This window comes from Pseudophryne corroboree, chromosome 9 (assembly GCF_028390025.1).
Source record: "Pseudophryne corroboree isolate aPseCor3 chromosome 9, aPseCor3.hap2, whole genome shotgun sequence".
In the NCBI taxonomy this organism is placed as follows: Eukaryota; Metazoa; Chordata; class Amphibia; order Anura; family Myobatrachidae; genus Pseudophryne; species Pseudophryne corroboree.
The window spans coordinates 154,446,407-154,472,214 of NC_086452.1; the positions used below are offsets into that span (position 1 = coordinate 154,446,407).

Consider the following 25,808-nt stretch of genomic DNA (forward strand, 5'->3'; position numbering starts at 1 on the left):
CTAAACAAACATTTTACCTTAATTTTCAAGTAGCTGGGCTAATTCCCTCCGGCTCATTGTAGCTGATGACCTAGTGCAAAAATAAAGAGAAAGATGCTAAAAAAAAAAAACCTGAAAGAAAAAGTACAGATGTGATTGTGCGCTGATCACCGGTCACTGGTGAATCGCTGGTAGAAAGCACTGGTGTACAGACTTGTTCTCTCTCTGGAGGCCTTTTCTCTAGCGTCAGCAACTGATTCTACTCAAGAAGTGCCAGTGATATTGCCGTGCAGTGGGGTGTTATACCTGGTCCATGTGGCATGTGGGTGGCAGTTGTTCATGGCTGAGCTTCACATTAGCTCCCTGCCCATACCCCACATCATCTTCCCACTGATATTACACAGTTCCACATGTGGGAAATGACATGTTAGTGCTGGGGAATCACCACACCAAGAACAGGGTGGTTTGGGGCATTTACTGAAACCATCTCAGTGCTGCTGGGCCCAGTGATTTCATCTGTCATTGCTGCTGCCATCTCTGCTCTTCCTTAGGTGATCACTGTGGTGACAGCTGCCATGGAGAGCAAATATATTATAATTTCTGAATCCCAAAATCGGAAAAGATGTCACTCGCCAACCAAAATAGTTACATTTTGACTCAATCTCAAGCAACGTTTATGCCACATATTATGAGTAGCCGTTTTGATTCTGATGAATTTTTCACGAGACAGGTTCAAGATAATAAAAAAATGAAGAAATCACATGTAGCAGACGGAGGACCTCAGCCTGCTACATGTGATTTCTTCATTTGTTGTTAAAGTCACTTGAGGCAAAGTAAAAAAACAAACAAAATATAACAAGCTCTCCAAGTGCGGCACTCCTGGACACCTATAAATGACGGCTCTGACAGGCTTACTCAATAACGTTTCAGTGCCACCTTTATTAATACGGCACTTTCATCAGACAACAAAAAGTACAAACTTGTCTTACCTAAATAAGTGAATCCTTCATCTAGACGCCAATCCCCGGAAGCCGGGACCTCCCACCTTTCCGGTGACTCGTCATTAGTGACGTTATTCCTGCACACGCCCCAACTGGGCGGGCCAGTGCGCCGCTCTTACGCACCCACAGTGACATCCTAAAAACAGTACAAGTTTAAGGCGCATTTAGACAACAATACATTTAAAAGAACAAAGGTCACTAGCATTCTATGCTGCTATACTGTAATAACATGTCCATAAATACAAACTTCTTATTAAGGCTGATCAAATTCACATAGTTCAAAATCACAGTAGCTACAAATATATAATATGCTCAAGACACCATGATGTCACAATAGATAAACTGATCAATATCATATGACATGAATAAATCAAACCACTGTACCCTTATATTAATAAGGTATCACCGAAACCAATTAAGCCCCCAGATGTTCATTAAGCCCCTTAGGGCTCAGGGTGTCAAGTCTAAAGATCCATTTAGACTCACGCTGGAGCAGTTTTAATGATCTATTACCACCCCTCACCAACGAGGGGAACATAATCAATTATCCTGTATCACAAGGTACTTAATGGATGCGCTTTTCTACAAAAATGGCGTGCAACTGGTTGTTCGCTGTCACCTTTGCTAATAACTGCCTTTATAGCACTACGGTGGGCCGTCATACGCTCCTTGAAAGGCCTTTCTGTTTTCCCTATATACGATTTTCCACAAGGGCAGATAATTTGATGCACTGTAAATGTATTGTTACATGTGAGCGTATATCTGATCTTCTATTTCTCTCCCGATCCTGGGTGACAAAACGTATCGCCCGGGATGAGGAATTGGCAAGTAGTACATGCGCATCTTATGCACCCCATCTTTTTGCTCAAAAAGTTACCACTACTAATAATTGGTTTAGATCTGACGTCTTGTTTTAACCAGGATATCCCGTAGATTACGGCTTCTGGTATAACAGATCATCAGATTAGTATTACCCAAGTTCAATTCCTTATCTGATTGGATCATGGAGCCATAGGGGGTAATTCCGAGTTGTTCGCTCGTTATTTTTTTTCGCTACGGAGCGATTAGTCGCAAACTGCGCATGTGCAATGTACGCAGTGCGCCTGCGCCAAGTAAATTAGCACAAAAGTTTGGTATTTTACTCACGGCGTTACGAAGTGTTTTCATCGTTCTGCTGATCGTAGTGTGATTGACAGGAAGTGGGTGTTTCTGGGCGGAAACTGACCGTTTTCTGGGAGTGTGCGGAAAAACGCAGGCGTGTCAGGGAAAAACGCGGGAGTGTCTGGAGAAACGGGGGAGTGGCTGGCCGAACGCTGAGCGTGTGTGTGACGTCAAACCAGGAACGAAACTGACTGAACTGATCGCAGTGTAGGAGTAAGTCTCGAGCTACTCAGAAACTGCTAAGAAATTTGTAATCGCTGTTCTGCTAATCTTTCGTTCGCTATTCTGCTAAGCTAAGATACACTCCCAGAGGGCGGCGGCTTAGCGTGTGCAATGCTGCTAAAAGCAGCTAGCGAGCGAACAACTCTGTATGACCCCCATAGTTTCTTTGAAATTCTACCAATGCTGTTACTATGGTGATTGTACTCTTGTACCCAAGGAATCATAGCTGTATTAGTCTTGCTTTTTCTGTCTTAATAGGGTATCTCTATCCAATTTAAGGACTTTCTCTTTAGCCTGCAACAAGTGATCTAAATGATAGCCCCTTGCACGAAATTTATTGATTATTGCAGTGGTTCCCAAACTGTGTGCCGTGGCACCCTGGGGTGCCTCAGGACACTTGCAGGGGTGCCTTGGATTGGTGTCAAGAACCAATTCAAATATTTATGGTCAATGGGGGTCATTCCGAGTTGTTCGCACGCAAGCTGCTTTTAGCAGCTTTACACACGCTAAGCCGCCGCCTTCTGGGAGTGAATCTTAGCTTCTTAAAATTGCGAACGAAAGATTCTCTAAATTGCGACCACACACCTCTTACCAGTTTCTGAGTAGCTCCAGACTTACTCGGCATTTGCGATCAGTTCAGTGCTTGTCGTTCCTGGTTTGACGTCACAAACACACCCAGCGTTCGCCCAGACACTCCTCCGTTTCTCCAGCCACTCCCGCGTTTTTCCCAGAAACGGTAGCGTTTTTTCGCACCCACCCATAAAACGGCCTGTTTCCGCCCAGAAACACCCACTTCCTGTCAATCACACTCCGATCACCAGAACAAAGAAAAAACCTCGTAATGCCGTGAGTAAAATACCTAACTGCATAGCAAATTTACTTGGCGCAGTCGCACTGCGGACATTGCGCATTAGCGACTAATCGCTCCATTGTGAGAAAAAAATACCGAGCGAACAACTCGGAATGACCCCCAATGTAATAGGCAAAACCAGTGTTGATGTCTTCCAATCATAAATGATGTGGACAACCAGAAGTGAATGCTGTCCCTCACCACATAACTGAACCTAAGGCTGACATATAAGCACATTTTACTTAATTTCATTTTTTTTTCTAAATTTCTCAATAAGAAACTTTTGGCCTAGGGGTGCCGTGAAAAAAAATTCTGATACTCTAGGGCGCCGTGATTCAAAAAAGTTTGGGAACCACTGGATTATTGTATTCATTTGTTCTTCTGCAAGTTGTGGATCAGATGTAATTCTTCTAACCCGAAGTAACTGTGAGAACGGAAGACCCCGTTTAAAGAGTTCCGGATGGACTTTTACCATGTAACGGGTTATTTCTATCTGTTAATTTAGAGTAAAGTGATGTTACAATTTTATCCCCTTGCTTTTCTATTAGAACAGCTAAGTAATGTACCTCAGTATTACTGATGTATAGGTTAACTTCACTGGATGTACTTGTCTATTATGGCGCTCAATAGACAAGAACATCCAGTGACGTTTACCATACCATCAGTTTAGGACCTGGGAGTCCTTCTGTGCATGTGGGGGGTCCTGGGAGGGATCCGATGCTGCGTCCTCGGATAAAGCACTGGATCATAAATGCATACAGAAGGTGTCTACTTATACCAGACGTCTCCTGCTGCATTTCCATATCTGAGCCTCTAAGCTGATTGCTTGCTGCTGTGCAGGTGCGTCTAAACTTGTTACACAATGTACTGGACTAGATCAGTGACCGCTTGCTGCTGTGCAGGTGCATCTAAACTTGTTACACAATGTACTGGTCTAGATCAGTGACCGCTTGCTGCTGTGCAGGTGATTCTAAACTGGTCACGCAATGCATTTGTGCAAGTCTGTGTCAATAAAATTTTAATGCAGCAGGAGACGTCTGTAGGAAAGAGATGTCTCCTGTTTGCATTAGCAAGTATCCGAGTGCTGTGTCTGAGGTTGAAGCCTCTGATCACCATTGTGACCATCGTCGCAATTCCCAATAGTTTTAGGCACTGGCCAGCATGCGTAAGCTGAAGCTTACTCAGACTGGCCGTCTGATCCGAACACCTGAGTCCAGGAAGTCTGCGTCTGACAATGCAAACCCTGGACACATAACACCTTCAAAACAGATGTCCCTGTTTTGAAGAACTTTGCTGGGTGCCGCCCCAGCTCTGTCAATCATTCTACGGTTGACAGGGGGAGATGCGAGTGACACCAGAAGACCCATTCTGCACATGCGCAGACACCCAAACATCGTATATGTACACAAACCATCGGGTTTGTTATATTATGACTAGAAATCACTGAAAAAGAAAAGCTTCTTATAACCTTTTTCCACTGCCAACCTGGGACATTGCTGGGTCTAGTGAGCAGGGTCATGGACCCAGAACTCCGTCCTGGGTCATTTCCTTTTCCACTAACCTAAATCCCAGGATTATGCATGTCCACATGCAAAAACCCGGGATTTTATCCTCTCCAGGGACAAATTTCTAATTTTATAGATACTTTTGTCCATATAGTGTATTTGGCCACACCTGTTAATTATTGAATTCAGGTGTTTCAATCAGCCCATTGCCACAGGTGTATAAAATCAAGCACCTAGCCATGCAGTCTCCATTTGCAAACATCTGTGATACAAAATGGGTCGTTCTGAAGAGCTCGGTGACTTCAGATGTGGTACTGTGATAGGATGGCACCTTTACAATAAGACGGTTCGTGAAATTTCATCCCTGCTGGATATTCCACGGTCAACTGTAAGTAATATTATTAGAAAGTAGAAGTGTTTAGGAACAACAGAAACTCAGTCACGAAGCAGAAGACCACATAAAATCAGAGAGTGTGGTTAATGACTTCTAAGGCACATGGTGCGTAAAAGTCGCCAACGCTCTGCTGATTCCATAGCTGAAGAGTTTGTAGTTTCCACTGGCATTACTGTAAACACAAAAACTGTGTGGCAGGAGCTTAATAGAATGGGTTTCCGTGGCTGGGGAGCTGCATGCAAGCCTCGCATCACCAAGTCCAATGCCAAGCGTCGGATGAAATGGTGTAAAGAACACAGACACTGGACTGTGGAGCAGTGGAAAAGTGTTCTGTGGAGTGATGACTCGCGCTTCTCTGTTTGGCAGTCAGTATGTGAGTCTGGGTTTTGCGGATGCCGGGAGAACGTTACCTGCCTTACTGCATTATGCCAAGTATGGTGGAGGAGGGATAATGGCATGGGGATGTTTTTCAGGGTTTGGGCTAGCCCCTTATCCCCAATGAGGAGCAATCTTAATGCTTCAGGAAACAGAGACATTTTGGACAATGCTATGCTTCCAACTTTGTGGCAACAGTGTGGAGAAGGCCCTTTTCTATTCCAACATTACTATGCCCCAGTGCACCAAGCAAGGACTATAAAGACAGGGGGTGATTCAGAGGCGATCACTGAAATGGCAGTGATCACACTCTGAAGGCTTTTGTGGAGTGCGCTCGTGGGACGGGAGGGGGCATGCCAATGGCGTTAGAATGCAGGCGTGTATGGACCGTTGCAGGGGTGGGCCGTGGCAGCTGCATGACTTCACACGCAGCCACTGCGACCCAGAACGCAGCGTGTAGCCGCCTGCAGGCAGGGAGCTACTTGGTGGGTGCAAAAGCATCGCCGACGAGGGAGGGGCGGGGCCTGACATGCGAGGCAGGCTAGCCCTGTGCAGGGCGTCCCCCTGCATGTCTAAATTTAGCACATCTACGATCAGCTCTGAATCACACCCATGGTTTGATGACTTTGGTGTGGAAGAACTTGACTGGCCCACACAGAGCACTATCCTCAAGCCCATCGAGCACCTTTGAAATTAACTGGAATGGAGATTTGCGAGCCAGGCCTTTTCGCCCAACATCACTGCCTGACCTCATAAATGCTCTATAGAATGAATGGGCACAAATTCTCACAGAAACACTCCAAAAACTTGTGGAAAGCCTTCTAAGAAGAGTGGAAGCTGTTATAGCTGCAAAAGGGGGATCAACTACATATTAAAGTATATGTATTTGAATACAGTGTGCCTAATTCAGATCTGGTTGCTGCTGCGGACCACAATGCGCAGGTGCGTCAGCCAGCTACAACAGGCATCGCTGGTCAGCGACGGGATGGTGCGAAGGATCCATTCGCACGGGCGTTCTCAAGGTGATTGACAGGAACAGTTTGTTTGTGGGTGGGAACTTACCGTTTTGCAGGCGGGCTCAAGCGTTTTCAGGGACGGTGTCTGACGTCAGCTCCGGCCCCAATCAGCAGGATTCAATAACACTGTAAGTCCTGGGCTGCGCAGAGATTAAACTGATTTTTGTGCAGCTCGGCAACACATAGGAACGCACACTTGCACAGCGATTTTACCCTCCCGTTTAGGCGGCGACTATCTGATCGCAGGGCAGCAAAAAACGCAGCCCAGCGATCAGATCGGAATTAGGCCCAATGTCATTAAAGTTCCTGTAGTTGTCTGAATTGTGTATATAATAATAATATATATATATATATATATATATATATATATATATATATATATATTTTTTTTTTTTATTGGGCATGATTGAATTAAGTGACAGTTGAGTAGCGCAGGGAATTAGCTCCCGGCACTATTCAATACGGCGCCATGTGACAAACAATGATGGGATTTCTTCTTGCATCCCCAGGAGCTGCAAGCAGAAATCCGCCAAAATGCTAGTGCGATGCTGTTTTTTTTATTTTTTTATACCGCAAATGTGAGTGTCTCATATAGTTTTTTTGTGGCATCCATTTTTTTTCGGATAATGTCCAACTCCATCCAGTCTTATATTTTACTTTTTTTGGTGGTGTTTCCACATTAGATTATATAATTATATTGAGAAAATGTATAAGTACATACATTAAATACACATAGGTGGTCATTCCGAATTGTTCGCTCGCTAGCAGTTTTTAGCAGCCGTGCAAACGCTATGCCGCTGCTCACTGGGAGTGTATTTTAGCTTAGCAGAAGTGCGAACGAATGGATCGCAGAGCGGCTACAAAATATTTTTGTATAGTTTGAGTAGCTCAAAACCTACTCAGCGCTTGCGATCACTTCAGACCATTCAGTTCCTGATTTGACATCACAAGCCCGCCCAGCGTTCGGCCAGCCACGCCTGCGTTTTTATCTGGCACGCCTGCGTTTTTATCTGGCACGCCTGCGTTTTTCCGCACACTCCCTGAAAACGGTCAGTTACCACCCAGAAACGCCCACTTCATGTCAATCACTCTGCGGCAAGCAGTGCGACTGAAATGCATCGCTAGACCCTGTGCAAAACTACATCATTCGTTGTGCCCGTACGTCGCGTGTGCGCATTGCGCCGCACTGATGATTTTTGCCCTGATCACTGCGCAGCGAACAAATTTAGCTAGCGATCAACTTGGAATGACCCCCATTGAACTTAAGGTGGGTACACACTAGTAGATATATCTGCAGATCAATTGATCTGCAGATATATCTATGGATGGATCGGGCAGTGTGCTGTGCATACACACTGCCTGATCCGTCGGGGACTGACGTCATGAACTGGGCGGGCGTGTACACACGCCCGCCCAGTTCAGCTGTCAGTCAACGCCGGCCGCCGCAGCATGTGGACGGGCGGTCGGCCGACCGCCCCGCGCACACACAGAGCTGCGCCAATATATCGGTAGATATATTGGCCGTCGGCTGTGCTGTGTGGCCGACGCGATACGTCTGTGAACGACGGAGTCTATATACATTTTTCAAACACAGCCTGTGACACGGAAGTTAGGAGTTGATTGGCTGGTGCTTTTTCACTCTCCATTTTATCACTCTGCAAGCGATGATGCATCTAGCTCTATATATTAAAACTTCAAAAAGTTTTGCGATTAATTTTTAAGTAAAAGTAAACATACACATATGTGCCAGTATCCCTGAAGAGGTTAAAGGCAGTGGAAAAGGGGTATTACTGAATTTAAAAACAATTCTGCTGGATTTATTGTAACAAGCGATGAAGAATAATAAGTCACATAAAAAGAAACAAATAACTTTTAGCGTGTTTCATTTTCATGAAAGGGGTACCACCATAAACACAAGGCAGGTCTTTTATTAGATTAAGCATAACTAGGCTTTTGTGTTCTTATATCACAGGACTGATAATATTCGAAGTGAGGACAAAACAAGCCGATGCAAAATTACTAACCTGCTGTAAAATTCTAAGAATCCGAGTTTGAAGGAGGGTGTTTGCATGGGCAAGTACATTATTCAAGTAGCTAGTGACAGCTGCACACTTTCAGCCTGATTTTTGGGAGTGCACAGCTGTGCTGGACAGCAGTGCATATTGAGAAGGGTCTGCTGGGTTCACTCCCACCATGAGATAAACTGTTTAACTCTTCAATACATCCGTACTGTAATAACGTCAAACACTTTCTAAAAATGTACACGTATGGCATATCTAGTATATATAAGTGGTGAAGTGCACTGTAAACAAGGACTGAGGGTGGCTTAACATGTTATTTATGGCATTAATTGTATCATTAAACTTGCCTAAAACCTTCATTTGGATAGGGAGGTCTACAAATGTTTTTATGTAAAAAATATCACACATAAGTAATGCACAGTTCACTTATGGCTCATATATGCTCATATATACTGGGTCTTTATTTAATAAATGGTAATTTACCTATCCCCACCTATAGACCTATAGACTTCAGGAAAGGACATGGATGAGCATCCACGTTGGAAGTGAACGATATCCTAGAAAGACAAAACACACTTTGGACTTAGTATCAAAGTGCTAAACACATATTAAAATTTAGATTTGTGTGCATTTGAATTGCCCATGCACTTGCAGGTCAAGTGGGTAACCTGTTAAATCGTTCTGGCTGCATGGTGAATTGGATGCAATTAAGGTATGGCCACACACCCTGAAGTCTCGGTCATCCGTCACCTTTTCAGACCGTTTCAAGTCACTGCGCTTTGTTCTTATACCATACTTGCGCGAATCTGTAGTCGCTTTCATCTAAACTGACCAGATTGATGATCCAACACACAGAATTCCAGGAAACATTACTATACTGAAACTTTCAATGGGAAGCTTCTAGTAAGGAGAGGGGCGTTGATGTAAATTTAGTTTACTATATCAAAGATTATAAACAAAGCCTTATTTACTTTTTGTGAATCTCTTGAACAAAAAGTTTTGTCTTTGTCTGCAAACTCCAGTACCGTTTGAAGTTACATGAGGATGCGTTCCTTTCTAGATGTCAGTAAAGATTGAGACAATAGTGTTTGGAGCTTCTGACATCATTCCTAGGTTTATTAGGTAGTAAGGGAGAGTGCATGTCAACACGAGCGTATGGGAGAAGGTACCAAGAGACGCCAAGCACCGCTGCAGTTATTAAATACCAGATACTAAATGTTTACACAGTGCAGCCTGGTGATCTTGGTGTTCCCAGATTCTGTGTGATTTGGAAAGATAATAGCCTGTGCCTTTATCCCCTTCCCCTTTGTGTGTTGTGACTGCTGAAGGTCAACTTTGCACTATTTGTACTGATCAGCTATATTCTTACCAGTTATCATTACAGGATATTAGCAAGCAACATGGTTTAACGTAAAATAAAATGCGTATATTTGTGTGAAAAGAGAAGATTTTATTTTTTATTACACAACGATCATGCTGTTTTTTTCACTGATTAAGGTACACTGTGCACTGACTGTTGTGATAGAGTCTCAGAATCTCCCCAAACTTTGGTAAATGTCACCCAGGGGGACATGTACTAAGCAGTGATAAAAGTGGAGAAGTGAGCCAGTGGAGAAGTTGCCCATAGCAACCAATCGGCATTGGCCTAACATTTATAATTTGCATACTATAAAAGTGTACAGAGCATCTGATTTGTTGCCATGGGCAACTTCTTCACTGGCTCACTCCACTTTTATCACTGCTTTGTAAATCTCCTCCCCACTGTGCTGCAGATGAGTTATGAGCCCGCAGTCTCTTTCTGCTGCCACAGAATACGTGCTGTGTCCCTTGACTGTCAGATATTTATTTTGGGTTAGAGAAAGATCAGGCAAAAAATGTTGACCTAGAAAATGCTCGGTTTTAGAGAGTGGCTGTAAAGGCACAGATCTAAATGAACAATGACATAAACTGTCAGCCCTGGTAACAAGACCCGCGGTAAAGGCATGAAGGGCTTGTGAAGAGTTAGTTGTGACTGTAGTGGAAAGTAGCCAAAGTCACATTGGAGACCAGGAGCTCTGTGAATGGGGAACGCTCACATTCTGAGGTGAACACAAGAGCCCAGTCTGTAAAGGGAAGTGTCATTTCTTTCCCTCCTGTCATGGCATTTACAAAGTCTCTTGAAAACGAAGTATTCTGTGTCTTTTTGTCTCCACAATTCTGAAAACTGCTCTGTTCCTTCTTTTTGTCAGGACTGAAGAATGATGGCTGCCGGGAAGTTTGCCAGTTACCCTAGAAACGTTCAGACGAGCCATCAGTTCCCACTGGCATCATCAATGGATCTCCTGAGCAGTAAATCCCCCCTTAGTGAGCGGCGGCCTGATTCGTTTCAGGCTGTATGTATCCATGGCACACTACCACGTAAGAAGAAGGACAGGACTCCCATTAGATCCAGTGACATGTTCAGCCATATGGGAACTCTGCCACACTCCAAGTCACACAGGCTACCTATACCTGTAATGCAGGATATAATAGAGGAATATCCATTTCAGGACCATAGAACAAGAATGTTCCCCACCAGGTAATGTAACAAATATTGCTTCAGTCTGTCTGTATATAAAGCCTGTTCCATGACACTGAATCATTATATAACCTCCAGAAGTTATCCAGGTGGCAATGGTACTATAGCCTGGCATGAGTATGGTTACACTGAGCAGCAGTTCCATGTTGGGGTAGGATGGCCATTCATGGAGAATTTACTAGTATTCAGAGCTGCATGCAAGTTGGCTGCGATTAAACTTACACTGGTGCATTGCGGATTTTTGTCCACATTGTGAGTCTTATGTATCTATACTATGACAGTGCCTCTATCCATACACTAGTTCATCTAGCTGTCATTATCAGCGCACACTGGCACCAGTCCTATCCCTGGAGGGGGCAACCCTGTCTGATGGGTGGGGTGCGTGGTGCTGCATTCTCACCTTCACGGTCCCACCCTTGCTGTTTATAGCCACGGTTTGCAGCATTTTACAGCGGTGGGTGTGGCTACCCTTCACTGTGGTCCCACTCCCCGCTGTTGAAAACGGTGATTTAAGGTATTTTACAGCAGGGTAAGAGGTTGCTGTGGCTGTACGGTATCGAACGGAGCAGCACTTTAATTGCTCCGTTGGGCACCATCTAGCAGCTGCTGGCGCACAAAACACTTGAATAGAGGTGAGGAGCAGCGTTAGCCTTTTATTATATAGATTGTAAGCTTGCGAGCAGGGCCTTCCTACCTCTGACTGTTTGTTTTAACCCAGTTTTGTCTTCTAATTGTGTCTAGTTGTAAAGCGCAACGGAATTTTCTGCGCTATGTAAGAAACTGTAAATAAATAAATAAATATAGGCTGTCACAGGGGTGTGGATCATAGGGTCGACCACTATTGGTCGACAGTGACTAGGTCGACACCTGAAATAGGTTGACACAGTAATTAAGTCGACATGAACAAGGTCGACATAAGTTCTTTTGAAAAAAAATTGGTGTCTTTTTTTCCGTAAAGTGATGGGGAACCCCAATTCGCATGGCTCGCTTTTCTTGCCATGCTTCGGGCAAGGTTACTATTCCCAATCGTAATTCACATGGATCGTAAAGTATGAAAAAGTTCAAAAAAAATAATTGTGAATGACTCCTGTCGACCTTTTTCCATGTCGACCTAGTGACCATGATGACCTAATGCATGTCTACCAATAGTGGTCGACCTCAAGACTGTCGACCGACGTGTGGTTGACCCAGAGACCGGATATTAGTGGAGGGTATTCTGAAGCCTTTTTATAAGCCCCTCACAGGCTTGTGCATTCCGTGTGCTAAAGAAATAAAGTTGACAACTGCCAATCTCTCCTGTGGAGGTTTCTAGAAACCAAATAGTTCTATTAGCAGTAACTTGCTTACAACAAATGGGTAAACATCTCCCAGACAGTGAGGTGCTGAGTTCTGTGCTCTGCTCTGTGCCTGTTCAGTCTAGTCTGTAGATTTATTACACTGTATGCTCCATATGTGACCAGGAGCTGAAAATACCAGATGTTATCAGAACACAGCAACTGGAGCGTGCCTCTTTGCAATCATTATATTTTGGAACTTAAAGGTAAAAGAAGGTCAGCCAGAAAGAATGTGAAATGCTCTGGAAAATTCTTTCCAAGGGGGAAATGTAGTTGTAAGAACTGGGCGCTCAGCGGGAGCTGTTCAGTTGTTTTGTCAATGGGCAGGTGACACTGGTGCCCATTATTTCTGCTTGCACACCGGAGGTGAACAGAAATTTGCACAAAGTCGGGCATTTGGGCATCAAAACTGCCGTTTCAGCGGCACATTCGATACTTTGGATTGGTTTAGCCAGGTGGTGGTGAACAGAAATGCGCCCAAAGTCAGGCTTTTGGATGTGTTTCGATAGCACACCCAACACCTTGATGCATTTGTGCGCGACATGCACGATAAGTGATGGGTGCCTGCAGAACATTTGCGCACAATGGAAAAACAATTAAATGTTGGCCGTCCATTACTTACTGGTGCTCAAAAACCATTGAACCCCTCCGCCCTCAAGTGTGATGACAAAGTGATCAGCAATAAATTATGGAAAAGTATATGACTATACGCATCAATGTCAGGATTCTGCAGGGAGTTTGTTTTATGCAAATAATATATGCTTCCTGTTATTTTTTATTTTCTCGTGTTAATTAACCACCTAATTTATATAGAGATAATGGAGGTTGAGGCGTTCTGTGGGCTCATGTTTGCCAGCTCTCTCTGACTGGTGCAGCACCAGTTATGGAGATTAGAAATCCATATTACATTATGCCATTGCTGTGTATTCACCAGTTTTCTTTACATTAGTATTGTCTGCTCTTTTGGATAATTTCTATATGTTTTCATTAATACACCATTTTTCATATCCCCCTCCATATTGCCAGAAATAGTTTGACTGCCATTATAATATGTGCCCATTTTTTTACTAAGTTGACCCTTTTCAAAGGGAAGTGTGCAGTAGTGTAGGAAAAAGTCATGGCTACTGGACCAAGCACAGTATATGCCACACCCCCTCCCCCCTCATCCAGTACCAAAGTGCACTGTTGGAGGGAGTGTGATCAACCATGAAGAGGGTGTGGCCAGCATGTGGATGAGGTGTAGCCAGGATGCAGGGGGTGAGTTGTACTTGCGGTCACAGGGGTGAATGGCCATCATAGCACTGAACAGTGGAGGATTGAGGTCGGGTGCACTGGGCTGTACATACCCCATGCTCCCACACTGAATCTCAACAACATGTGAAACAGCATCTGTAATTGGTTCGCTCTTGAGGAAATTTGCATTTAGTGCTCTAGAATATTCAACATTGCATTTTGGGGCATCATTGAGATGGCAAGTATTCTAGATCTCACAGCCACCCTCTCTGCTGCTGCACAGCCTTCCATCTTCCACACAGAAGATATTGAAGAAGCACAACTGTACTAATTCATGCATGCACATCTCCCCAGTAATTAGGCTCCATGGCCCTATTTTCAGGAAGCATGGTATCCTGGGTTTTGTCAAGCTTTGACCTTGGCTACTATTACAGTTCCTTAATGACTGCATGGGACCCAGCTGTCCAATGAAACTGGGATGAATGCGGTACTTTGTATTGCAATGCAGTTTATTTAGGCTGATGGTCAGTTGCTATGTAAATATATAATGATTCATAATGCTAACTGGGTATAAGTATCACAGTGGACTTTTGGAAGTGGTAAACGATAATTAATAGGGTTGGGGAATGTCTAATGGCATATGAGTGAAGTTTGGGGGCTAATATGATATTTTACACTACTGTGACTGTTTACAGGTTGTTTTTGATTTTTAACAGATTGGTTGTATTTGTTGTGCAGCACATAGGGCGATATTCAATTGTTTAGAGCACCTGCAGCCAGTAGATGTCGCTCAGTGGAGCTATTCAATTGTTGCTCTGTTCGGGTGTGATCAGCTGCCGCTGCCTGCATTTCAGCTAAAAAGAAGGTGACCTATTTTAGTGCTCGAACGGGATTTTTCGCGGCGCACCAATTAGTTTTGTCGGTTTAGCTGTTTTATGTGGCTATACCCGACCTCTCTGGGCACGACAAGTGCGATAAATAAGCACAATTGAATATTCACCGTACTCCCAACACTTTAGACAGGAGATCGGGAGTGATGAACAACTGAATATCGCCCAGAGAATTTAGACTATTGAAACATACACATATTTTCTTGTGCTTCTTTCAGTAAATCATTCATCCTATAGATTGCTTCTGTTCATCGAGCAGCTCACCGCATCAGCAGAGCTAGTTACTACCAGGCCAATGTTCTTTAGTAGTTTCTGAATTTCCTCTGGCACTTTGAAAGACTTTTCGAGATCTGCAATGTGCATTACATCAGCAGCATGGAAGCTGAACACAGACAATAGGCGCTTATGAAACAGTCATTTGGCTACATTGTGCTTATCTGCCATCAGCAAAGTCTTGTGTGATTGTGAGTATCACAGCGGATGGCAATCCATGAACAAGCACAGTTTGTCCCTGTGCTCTAATGTTATTGGGAAAAGCATCTTTGTGGTATACATGCAAATTACAGTTTTGCTTTTGAAGTAAAGTGACTCAGACCGGGATTCTCAGAGAGCCTTTAGACCACATTCGTAGGTGGCCGATTGCACTGATTATGTAGTATGCCATTTGTATGCTGGGCAATCTCAATCTAAGCATGGGCATGCCTGATGGTTGATGGATTTTGATTGGGTACGACAAGTTCAAACATGGTACAGTGGTTGGTAACTTGGAACAATTAGAGAGTGACATTGAGTACCCTTATTTGTTCTAAACCTCTGTTTTATCATTAGTGCCTCACTATGGGGGTAATTCCAAGTTGATCGCAGCAGGACATTTTTTAGCAGTTGGGCAAAACCATGTGCACTGCAGGGGAGGCAGATATAACATGTGCAGAAAGAGTTAGATTTGTGTGGGTTATTTTGTTTCTGTGCAGGGTAAATACTGGCTGCTTTATTTTTACACTGCAATTTAGATTGCAGATTGAACACACCACACCCAAATCTCTCTCATTCTGCACATGTTATATCTGCCTCCCCTGCAGTGCACATGGTTTTGCCCAACTGCTAAAAAATGTCCTGCTGCGATCAACTTGGAATTACCCCCTATGCCAGCTAGGCACAAACTCATTGTATTTTGTGGTATGTCCAAAGCTGGGTACATACCTCTACAGTCCCCAGACCGTTCTCCCCATATTTGGAGAATTTCCTGTCCATTGTATAGGTGTGTACTCTGTGCTGATTCGTTAGCGTCGATTGACAAACGGCTTAAAATGCTCTGCAACGCTCATCCTCTGCCGGTCTCATCTCATGTGCTGTTTAATTTTCAGGTGACTTTTACGGGGCCATATCGGATCATAAGTGTAATATGTACACACGTTCTACCGACTGTACACAGCAGGGCCGCCTCTGGGTGTTCCTGTCAGTTGGCTGTGCTATGTAGTTTTGTGTAAACTTTCCTACATCACTACATGAAATTCACCCATGTTCTTGCAAATATTCGTCCTTTCTTCTGTTTTCACCACTGTATTTGTCCTATTGTTTGTCACTCACTAAACTGCTGTATGCTATCAAGCTTGGCAAAAATGCATACACCATGTACTCCCTTCCCCTCCCCTCCCATAATACATGGAAAATTCTATATTCACACATACTTCTACCCTACCATTCAGCTCCACAGTGAATGCATGCTGCTTAGGTAATTAGGATATTATCTTAACATTGATTTACCCAGTAAATACAAAATATATAAAAACTGTTTTTTATTTAGAAAAATAAACAAAAAACATTGGAGCCTGTTCAGAAGTAGAAACAAATAGTAATAGCCCCCTACCTTCAATACCAATGAGGTAAAATAAACAGTGTAGCCTCCATGTCAAATCTGCATGCCCAGATGTGATTCTGTAACATATACCTGTAGTGGGATATGTCGCTACATATAGTCCATTACCATCAATACAAACACATGTCAACATTCGGGCCTTTTTCCATGTGATGTATTGATGGCATGGGCCTGTATGCACGCCATATACCATAATCTGTATTCACACCCCTTTCCAACCCTATATAGTAATCCTGTTTAATGTACAGTGGTACAATCATTTACGATATTTCAGACAGAAGGGGATCGAAGGTCACAAGTCAAATTGTATAGGTGTGTACGCACGTATCGGTCACTGCTTTTGGGACGTATGATCGGGAGTGAAGTCATTCATAACATCACATCGAAAGGCTCATTGTATATATGTGTATCCACCTTTACTCATCTGAAGGGACTGCAATAAAATGTTATCTTACTTATCCTACGTATGGGTCTATGTACTAAGCCTTGGAGATAATGTACCAACCCAACAGCTCCTAACTGACATTTTTATACCACAGACTGTAACATGGCAGTTGCAAGCTAATTGGCAGGTACTCATTTGTCTCTGTCCACTTTCTGTCTCCAAGGCTTAGTACATAGGGGGTCATACCGACCTGGTGCGAACGGGTCAGAAATGCGCATGCGCAGCGGACGCATTGCGCATGCGCATCATTGCCTGGCGCCGATGCCAGTGACAAATGTAATCGCAGTGGCGATCGCAAGAAGATAGACAGGCGGGAGGCGTTCCGAGGCGGATACTCACCGTTTCCAGCCGTTTTCGGGGAGTGGTAAGAAAAACGCAGGCGTGTCCAGGCAAACGGAGGGTGGATGTCTGACGTCAGGACTGGGACCTTCATCGCTGGAGCCGTCGCACTGGGTAAGTAACTCTTACCCTGGTCTTGTTTTGCAGGAAACTTTTTAAGCATAGCAGGGCTGCACAAGCGTTCGCAGCCCTGCTATGCTAAAATACACTCCCCCCCCATAGGCGGAGATTAGTTGATCGCACCAGCAGCAAAAAGTTGCTTGGTGCGATCAACTCAGAATAAGGGCCATAGACCCCTCAGACTTTTCAAATGCATAGAATGGCATGCAGAAAAAAATTATCTCTTTGCAGCTATTCTAAACTGTAACCCATAACATGCCATACATGAAAGCCCCATGGGCATAGAACATGTGCCAGACAGAGATTGACCATTCTGTGTAGGGTGCTAGACCACATAACATAGGGGGAGATGCCTTGCGTCTTCCCAATAACACATTTGAGGGTACATCTGCCCTCAACTCTTCCACACGGGATGCGGTCAATTTACCTACAATTAAAATCCCGAGAAGGTCAATACAAAGACATGGTCAAAATACCAACATATAAAAAGCCGACATGGGTTTTTCATGATTTTTTTTCGTTGAAACAGACTTGTTCATACTTTCTCTAACGTCCTAGAGGATGCTGGGACTCCGTAAGGACCATGGGGATAGACGGGCTCCGCAGGAGACATGGGCACTTTAAGAAAGACTTTAGACTCTGGGTGTGCACTGGCTCCTCCCTCTATGCCCCTCCTCCAGACCTCAGTTTTAGACTGTGTCCAGAGGAGAAGACTACTGAGGCGGCAGAAGCCCTCGGGTGCTTCACTGAGGTAACGCACAGCACTGCAGCTGTGCGTCATTGCTCCCATACACCTCACACACTCCGGTCACTGTAAGGGTGCAGGGCGCAGGGGGGGCGCCCTGGGCAGCAATAGAATACCTCTACTATGGCAAATGACTACATACATGTACAGGTGGGCACTGTACATGTATATAAAAGAGCCCCCGCCATATTTTATTAAGTTTGAGCGGGACAGAAGCCCGCCTCCGAGGGGGCGGGGCTTCTCCCTCAGCACTCACCAGCGCCATTTTCTCTCTACAGCACCGCTGAGAGGAAGCTCCCCGGACTCTCCCCTGCTTGACACACGGTGAAAGAGGGTTTTAAAGTAGAGGGGGGGGGGGCATAATTGGCGATTATACATTACAGCAGTGCTACTGGGTAAACATTCTGTGTTTTCTCCGGGGTCATATAGCGCTGGGGTGTGTGCTGGCATACTCTCTCTCTGTCTCTCCAAAGGGCCTAAAGGGGAACCTGTCTTCAGAAAAGAGTTTCCCTGTGTGTGTGGAGTGTGTCGGTACGCGTGTGTCGACATGTTTGACGATGAAGGCTCGCCTAAGGAGGAGGGGGAGTGCACGATTGTCAGGTCGCCGTCGGCAACGCCGACACCGGACTGGATGGATATGTGGAATGTCTTGAATGCTAATGTAAATTTATTGCATAAGAGATTAGACAAGACTGAGGCTAGGGATGCCTGTCCCAGTGGCACCGGGACCTTCTGGATCTCAGAAGCACACATTATCCCAGATCACTGACACAGATACCGACACGGATTCAGATTCCAGTGTCGACTATGAGGATGCAAAATTACAGCCAAAAGTGGCTAAAGGTATTCGTTACATGATCATTGCTATTAAAGAGGTTTTGCATATTACTGAGGAACCCCCTGTCCCTGACACGAGGGTACACATGTATAAAGAGAAAAAGCCTGAGATCTCCTTTCCGTCCTCATTTGAACTAAGCGAATTGTGCAAAAAGGCTTGGGAATCTCCAGACAGGAGACTACAAGTTCCCAAAAGGATTCTTATGCCATATCCCTTCCCACAAAAGGACAGGATACGATGGGAATCTTCGCCTAAAGTAGACAAGACGTTGACACTTTTCCAAGAAGGTGGCACTGCCTTCCCAGGATACTGCTACCCTCAAGGATCCTGCGGATCGTAAGCAGGAAGTTACCATGAAGTACATTTACACACATTCTGGTACTATTGTTAGGCCGGCTGTGGGATCGGCCTGGGTTTGTAGTGCTGTTGCAGCATGGACAGATTCCTTGTCTACGGAGATTGAGGCCCTAGATAAGGATACCATTCTAATGACCCTAGAGCATATCAAGGATGCTGCGTTATATATGAGAGATGCTCAAAGAGACATTTGTTTACTAAGCTTCAGAATAAATGCTATGACTATTTCTGCTAGGCGACTCTTGTGGACCCGACAGTGGACGGGGGATGCCGACTCAAAGAGGCATATGGAGTCGTTGCCTTACAAGGGGGAGGAGTTGTTTGGAGAAGGCCTCTCGGACCTTGTCTCTACTGCTACGGCTGGTAAATCGATTTTTTTACCTTATGTGCCCCCACAACATACTAAGAAGGCACCTCATTACCAAATGCAGTCCTTTTGTTCGAATAAAAGCAAAAAGGTACGGGGATCGTCCTTTCTTGCCAGAGGTAAAGGCAAGGGAAAAAAGCTGCACACAGCTAGTTCCCAGGAGCAGAAGTCCCCCCCTACGTCTGCAAAATCCACCGCATGACGCTGGGACTTCCCTGGGGGGGCCAGATCAAGTGGGGGCACGTCTTCGATTTTTCAGCCACGTCTGGGTTCACTCACAGGTGGATCCCTGGGCAATAGAGATTGTTTCTCAGGGATACAGGCTGGAATTCGAAGAGATGCCTCCTCGCCGGTTTTTCAAATTGGCTCTGCCAGCTTCTCCGTCAGAAAGGGAGTTAGTGTTAACTGCAATTCAAAAATTGTACCTGCAACAGGTGATAGTCAAGGTTCCTCTTCTCCAGCAAGGAAAGGGGTATTACTCAACCCTGTTTGTGGTTCCGAAACCGGACGGTTCGGTCAGACCCATTTTGAATCTGAAGTCCCTGAACCTGTACTTGAAAAAGTTCAAGTTCAAGATGGAATCGCTCAGAGCGGTCATCGCCAGCCTGGAGGGGGGGGATTGGATGGTTTCCCTGGACATAAAGGATGCTTACCTTCATGTTCCGATTTTTCTTCCTCACCAGGCGTTCCTGAGATTTGCGGTACAGGACTGTCATTACCAATTTCAGACGTTGCCGTTTGGGCTTTCCACGGCCCCGAGAATTTTCACCAAGGTAATGGCGGAAATGATGGTGCTCCTGCGCAAGCAGGGTGTCACAATTATCCCATACTTGGACGATCTCTTCATAAAGGCGAGATCTCGAGAGAAGTTACTGGACAGCGTGTCGCTGTCAGTGAGGACGTTGCAACAGCACGGCTGAATTCTCAATATTCCGAAGTCCCAGCTGGTTCCTACAACGCGTCTGACCTTTTTGGGCCTGATTCTGGACACAGAACAGAAAAAGGTTTTTCTTCCGATGGAAAAGGCTCAGGAGCTCATAGCTCTGGTCAGGAACCTATTAAAGCCAAAAAAGGTTTTAGTGCTTCACTGCACCCGTGTCCTGGGGAAGATGGTGGCGTCGTACGAGGCCATCCCCTTCGGCAGGTTCAATGCGAGGACTTTTCAATGGGACCTACTGGACAAATGGTCCGGGTCTCATTTACAAATGCATCTAGGATCACCCTGTCTCCCAGAGCCAGGATATCTCTCCTGGGGTGGCTGCACAGTGCTCACCTCCTGGTAGGCCGCAGGTTCGGCATTCAGGACTGGGTCCTGGTGACCACGCACGCGAGCCTCAGAGGTTGGGGAGCAGTCACACAGGGAAGAAATTTCCAAGGACTTTGGTCAAGTCAAGAGACTTGTCTTCACATCAACATCCTGGAACTAAGGACCATATACAACGCCCTACGTCAAGCGGAGATCTTACTTCGCAATCGACCAGTTCTGATCCAGTCAGACAACATCACCGCAGTAGCTCATGTAAACCGCCAAGGCGGCACAAGGAGCAGAATGGCAATGGCGGAAGCCACCAGAATTCTTCGATGGGCGGAGAATCATGTAAGCGCTCTGTCAGCAGTGTTTATTCCGGGAGTGGACAACTGGGAAGCAGACTTCCTCAGCAGACACGATCTGCATCCGGGAGAGTGGGGACTTCATCAGGAAGTCTTTGCGCACATTGCAAGTCGGTGGGGACTACCCCAAATAGACATGATGGCATCCCGTCTCAACAAAAAGCTACAAAGGTATTGCGCCAGGTCAAGAGCTCCTCAGGCGGTAGCTGTGGACGCCCTAGTGACACCGTGGGTGTTCCAGTCAGTATATGCGTTTCCTCCTCTTCCTCTCATACCCAAGGGGTTGAGGATAATAAGAAAAAGAGGAGTGAGAACAATTCTGATTGTTCCGGATTGGCCACGAAGGACCTGGTATCCGGATCTGCAAGAAAGGCTCACAGAAGATCCGTGGCCTCTTCCTCTAAGGCAGGACCTGTTACAACAAGGTCCCTGTCTGTTCCAAGACTTACCGCGGCTGCGTTTGACGGCATGGAGGTTGAACGCCGGATCCTAGCGGAAAAAGGTATTCCGGATGAGGTCATTCCTACGCTAATGAAGGCTAGGAAGGACGCGACGTCTAAACATGATCACCGAATATGGCGAAAATATGTTTCTTGGTGTGAGGCCAGGAATGCTCCTACGGAAGAATTCCATCTAGGCCGTTTTCTTCACTTCCTACAAACTGGAGTGAATTTGGGCCTAAAATTAGGCTCCATTAAAGTTCAGATTTCGGCCTTATCCATTTTCTTTCAAAAGGAATTGGCCTCGTTACCTGAAGTACAGACTTTTGTGAAGGGAGTGCTGCATATTCAGCCTCCTTTTGTACCTCCGGTGGCGCCTTGGGACCTTAACGTGGTGTTAAGTTTCTTTAAGTCACATTGGTTTGAACCACTTAGAACAGTGGAGTTGAAATTTCTCACTTGGAAGGTGGTCATGTTGTTAGCCTTGGCTTCGACTAGGTGAGTTTCGGAATTGGCGGCTTTATCACATAAAAGCCCCTATCTGGTTTTCCATATGGATAGAGTGGAGTTGCGGACCCGTCCTCAATTCCTACCTAAGGTGGTCTGATCCTTTCATATGAACCAACCTATTGTCGTGCCTGTGGCTACACGTGACTTGGAGGATTCCGAGTCCCTTGATGTGGTCAGGGCTTTGAAAATTTACGTGGCCAAAACGGCTAGGATCAGAAAAACAGAAGCACTGTTTGTCCTGTATGCAGCCAACAAGGTTGGCGGACCTGCTTCAAAGCAGACTATTGCTCGCTGGATCTGTAACACGATTCAGCAGGCGCATTCTACGGCAGGATTGCCGTTACCGAAATCGGTTAAGGCCCATTCCACTAGGAAGGTGAGCTCGTCTTGGGCGGCTGCCCGAGGGGTCTCGGCACTACAGCTGTGCCGAGCTGCTACTTGGTCGGGGTCAAACACTTTTGCAAAGTTCTATAAGTTTGATACCCTGGCTGAGGAGGACCTCCTGTTTTGCTCAATCGGTGCTGCAGAGTCATCCGCACTCTCCCGCCCGTTTGGGAGCTTTGGTATAATCCCCATGGTCCTTACGGAGTCCCAGCATCCTCTAGGACGTTAGAGAAAATAAGATTTTACACTTACCGGTAAATCTATTTCTCGTAGTCCGTAGAGGATGCTGGGCGCCCGTCCCAAGTGCAGACTTCTTCTGCAAGACTTGTATATAGTTATTGCTTACATAAGGGTTATATTATAGTTCATCGGTATGGACCGAGACTGTTGTTTGTTCATACTGTTAACTGGGTAGTTTATCACAGGTTATACGGTGTGATTGGTGTGGCTGGTATGAATCTTGCCCTTGGATTAACAAAAATCCTTTCCTCGTACTGTCCATCTCCTCTGGGCACAGTTTCTCTAACTGAGGTTTGGAGGTGGGGCATAGAGGGAGGAGCCAGTGCACACCCAGAGTCTAAAGTCTTTCTTAAAGTGCCCATGTCTCCTGCGGAGCCAGTCTATTCCCCATGGTCCTTACGGAGTCCCAGCATCCTCTACGGACTACGAGAAATAGATTTACCGGTAAGTGTAAAATCTTATTTTACCATCCCAGTGAACCTGGAGGAGGAATATAATAGTGTGCCGAGCGCAGCGAGTCACCGTGCCCAAAGCATGAAAAACTTGTGTCAACTTTTTGACCTGTTGACATTTTAAATGTCTGCATTTTGACCGTGTCTGTATTTTAAATGTTGGTATTTTGACCTTGTTGGTATTTTGACTGTCGGTCAGTTGTTGTCAGGATTTTGACCGTCTGTACAGTATTTCATACTAAACCCCTTCCACACAGTTTTTCTTTCCTCAGGTCCTACACTCTTCTCATCAATCCTGTGATGAGGACAAGGTGACTCTCAGGCAGCCGCAGATAATGTGAGTTTGATCATGTCTAGTTCAGAGTGCAGTTGATTAATTCTTATTGGCTGTCATAATTACTGATCTTATGAACACAGTCCCCAGCTTTTACAGCTCCAGTGAAACCCAGTGCGGTGTGAAAGGGGACCAATACAAAACAGCCTGGACCAACTGCTGTCATATTTCTGTCCTGGTCTCCATAGCCCGCTCTCTATCCTGCTTACTGTAGGCCACCAATATGACCCTGTGAGCCACGGAAAGTGTATCTATTCACTATACACACCAAATCCATGTAAGACCATTGTATGGATATTCATGTTTTATCACTTTCTCATTTTGAAAAGGAATCCAGACAAGCTCTGTTTAAATGACACGGAAACTATCAAAACCCTGTTATCTGCCATTTTATTTCTAGTTATGGATGATTATTAAGATCTCTCTTTTGAAAGAGAAATATTATTTACTTACAGTATGTTCTTTACAGAACAGATCTGTAAATTGACATTGGAAGGTCAGAGATTAATGAGGACAGGAAAACTAGAGCAATCATCAGTGATCCTCATGTTCAGCTCCAGCCAATCATCCTCTTTGGCACTGGTTTACCACTGCTAATTCTTCTTTGATGTTTAATGAAGGCATTATAATTACAGAAGCAAATGGATAGAAAATACACATGCAAGAAGAGGTTCTCTGTGTAGTAAAAATGTTGTACTATTCCAAGTACTTAAAAGCCATTTGCATTAGATTGCCGTTTGCTGTTAGCCTGCTGTACAGTCCCAGGGTATTTGTAGAAAAAAGACATGGATTTTCTAAGTTCTCTGTTCCGCTCCTATAAGCAGCAAGCCGTGTGCTTTATCTAGAGCTGTACTGGATCCACCAGCAGATACAGAACTAGTGTTTCTGTTTTTTTTTGTTGTTGTTTTTTTAAACTGTCTTTATTGAAGTAAAATATGTGAAACATACAATTTTCTTCAAATAAGGCAAGACAAATGTCATAAAGATGAATAAAAGGAAAAAGATACATACAGAAGTATAATTGAGTCCTACATTTAGAGCTAAAATCCATCACAATAGCAAAATAATACCGATTAGATATAGTTTAGCATGGATATTTCTGGATTCTTCATTTAAAATTCCATCAAAGTGTAGACCCAAATGTACATAAATCAGATGACCAATGAAAAAGAGAAATGTAACATTGACATAAAAACAATAACCAAAACAGAAATGAGAAAAAAAAAATGTCCGTACCAGGGCTCGCCAATACCAAGTCAGATCTATAATACAATTGGTGGATCTGCTGCAATCATCTTAGTCATATACCATTCCGTATTGGACAAGGAGTTATGCATCTGCAATCTAACGGCTGCGGATAAGGTTACAACGTAACTTACCCATACCTCAAAAAATCGTTGTATTTTGCTGTCTTTCTCCATTACAACTCCTATCCACTCCATTCTGAATAAATAAAACAATTTGGCTTTAAATAATGACAACAAAGGCGGTTCTCGAGTGATCCACACTTGCAGAATAGCTTTCCTGGCTGCTATACTTACTGCAAGCAGCAATTTCTTACTACCTTTGGTAAGACGCTGTTCAGTTGGAAAAATGCCAAAAAGCTCCCACTCCGGGGATAATCCCAAATGATTCATTAAATTGTCCACCGAGATATTCCTTATCTCAATCCAAAACTTCCGGATCATAGGACTAGCCCATAGACCGTGATAGAGATCCGCTTGGGGAGTACCACATTTCCAACAAGTATGTGTATCTGCCAGTCCTATCAATTATCTTCTATGGGGCGACAAATACGTCCTATGCAGTGTTTCTGTTTTTATTAATTTTCTGTTCTTGTGAAAAGGGATTTTGAAGGCAGATGTATTAAGCCCAGAGAAGTGATAAAGCAGTGATAAGTGGAAGGCGAGAACGCACCAGCCAATCATTACTGGTTTGAGAAATGACAGGAGCTGATTGGCTGGTGCGTTATCATCTTCCATTAACCACTTCTTTATCACTGCTGTATCACATCTCCAGGCTTAATACATCTCCCCCCAGTATATGTCTAAATGCTAATCCTGTGGGCTTGCTGCACATCACCTCTCTTCTGACAACATGGCCACAGTCTTGCTTCCGCAACACGTGAAATAGAACTCTCAAGTATTTACAGTATTGTTTCTCCAAAATAATCATTTTCCATGCTGTCTTTAGATTGCCCACCACCCGCATC

The 25,808-nt window shown here is 44.7% G+C and overlaps 1 protein-coding gene across 1 annotated transcript in view; it reads left to right on the forward strand.

The window, feature by feature from the left end:
* The window catches only part of BCAR3 (BCAR3 adaptor protein, NSP family member), a 207,247-nt gene that overhangs the window by 18,586 nt on the left and 162,853 nt on the right, over positions 1–25,808 (forward strand). The window contains exon 2 of the mRNA XM_063939864.1: positions 10,753–11,081. Within this exon, the coding sequence (XP_063795934.1) occupies positions 10,762–11,081 (320 nt within the window). The 5' untranslated portion in view covers positions 10,753–10,761. The remainder of the gene's footprint in view (positions 1–10,752; positions 11,082–25,808) is intronic.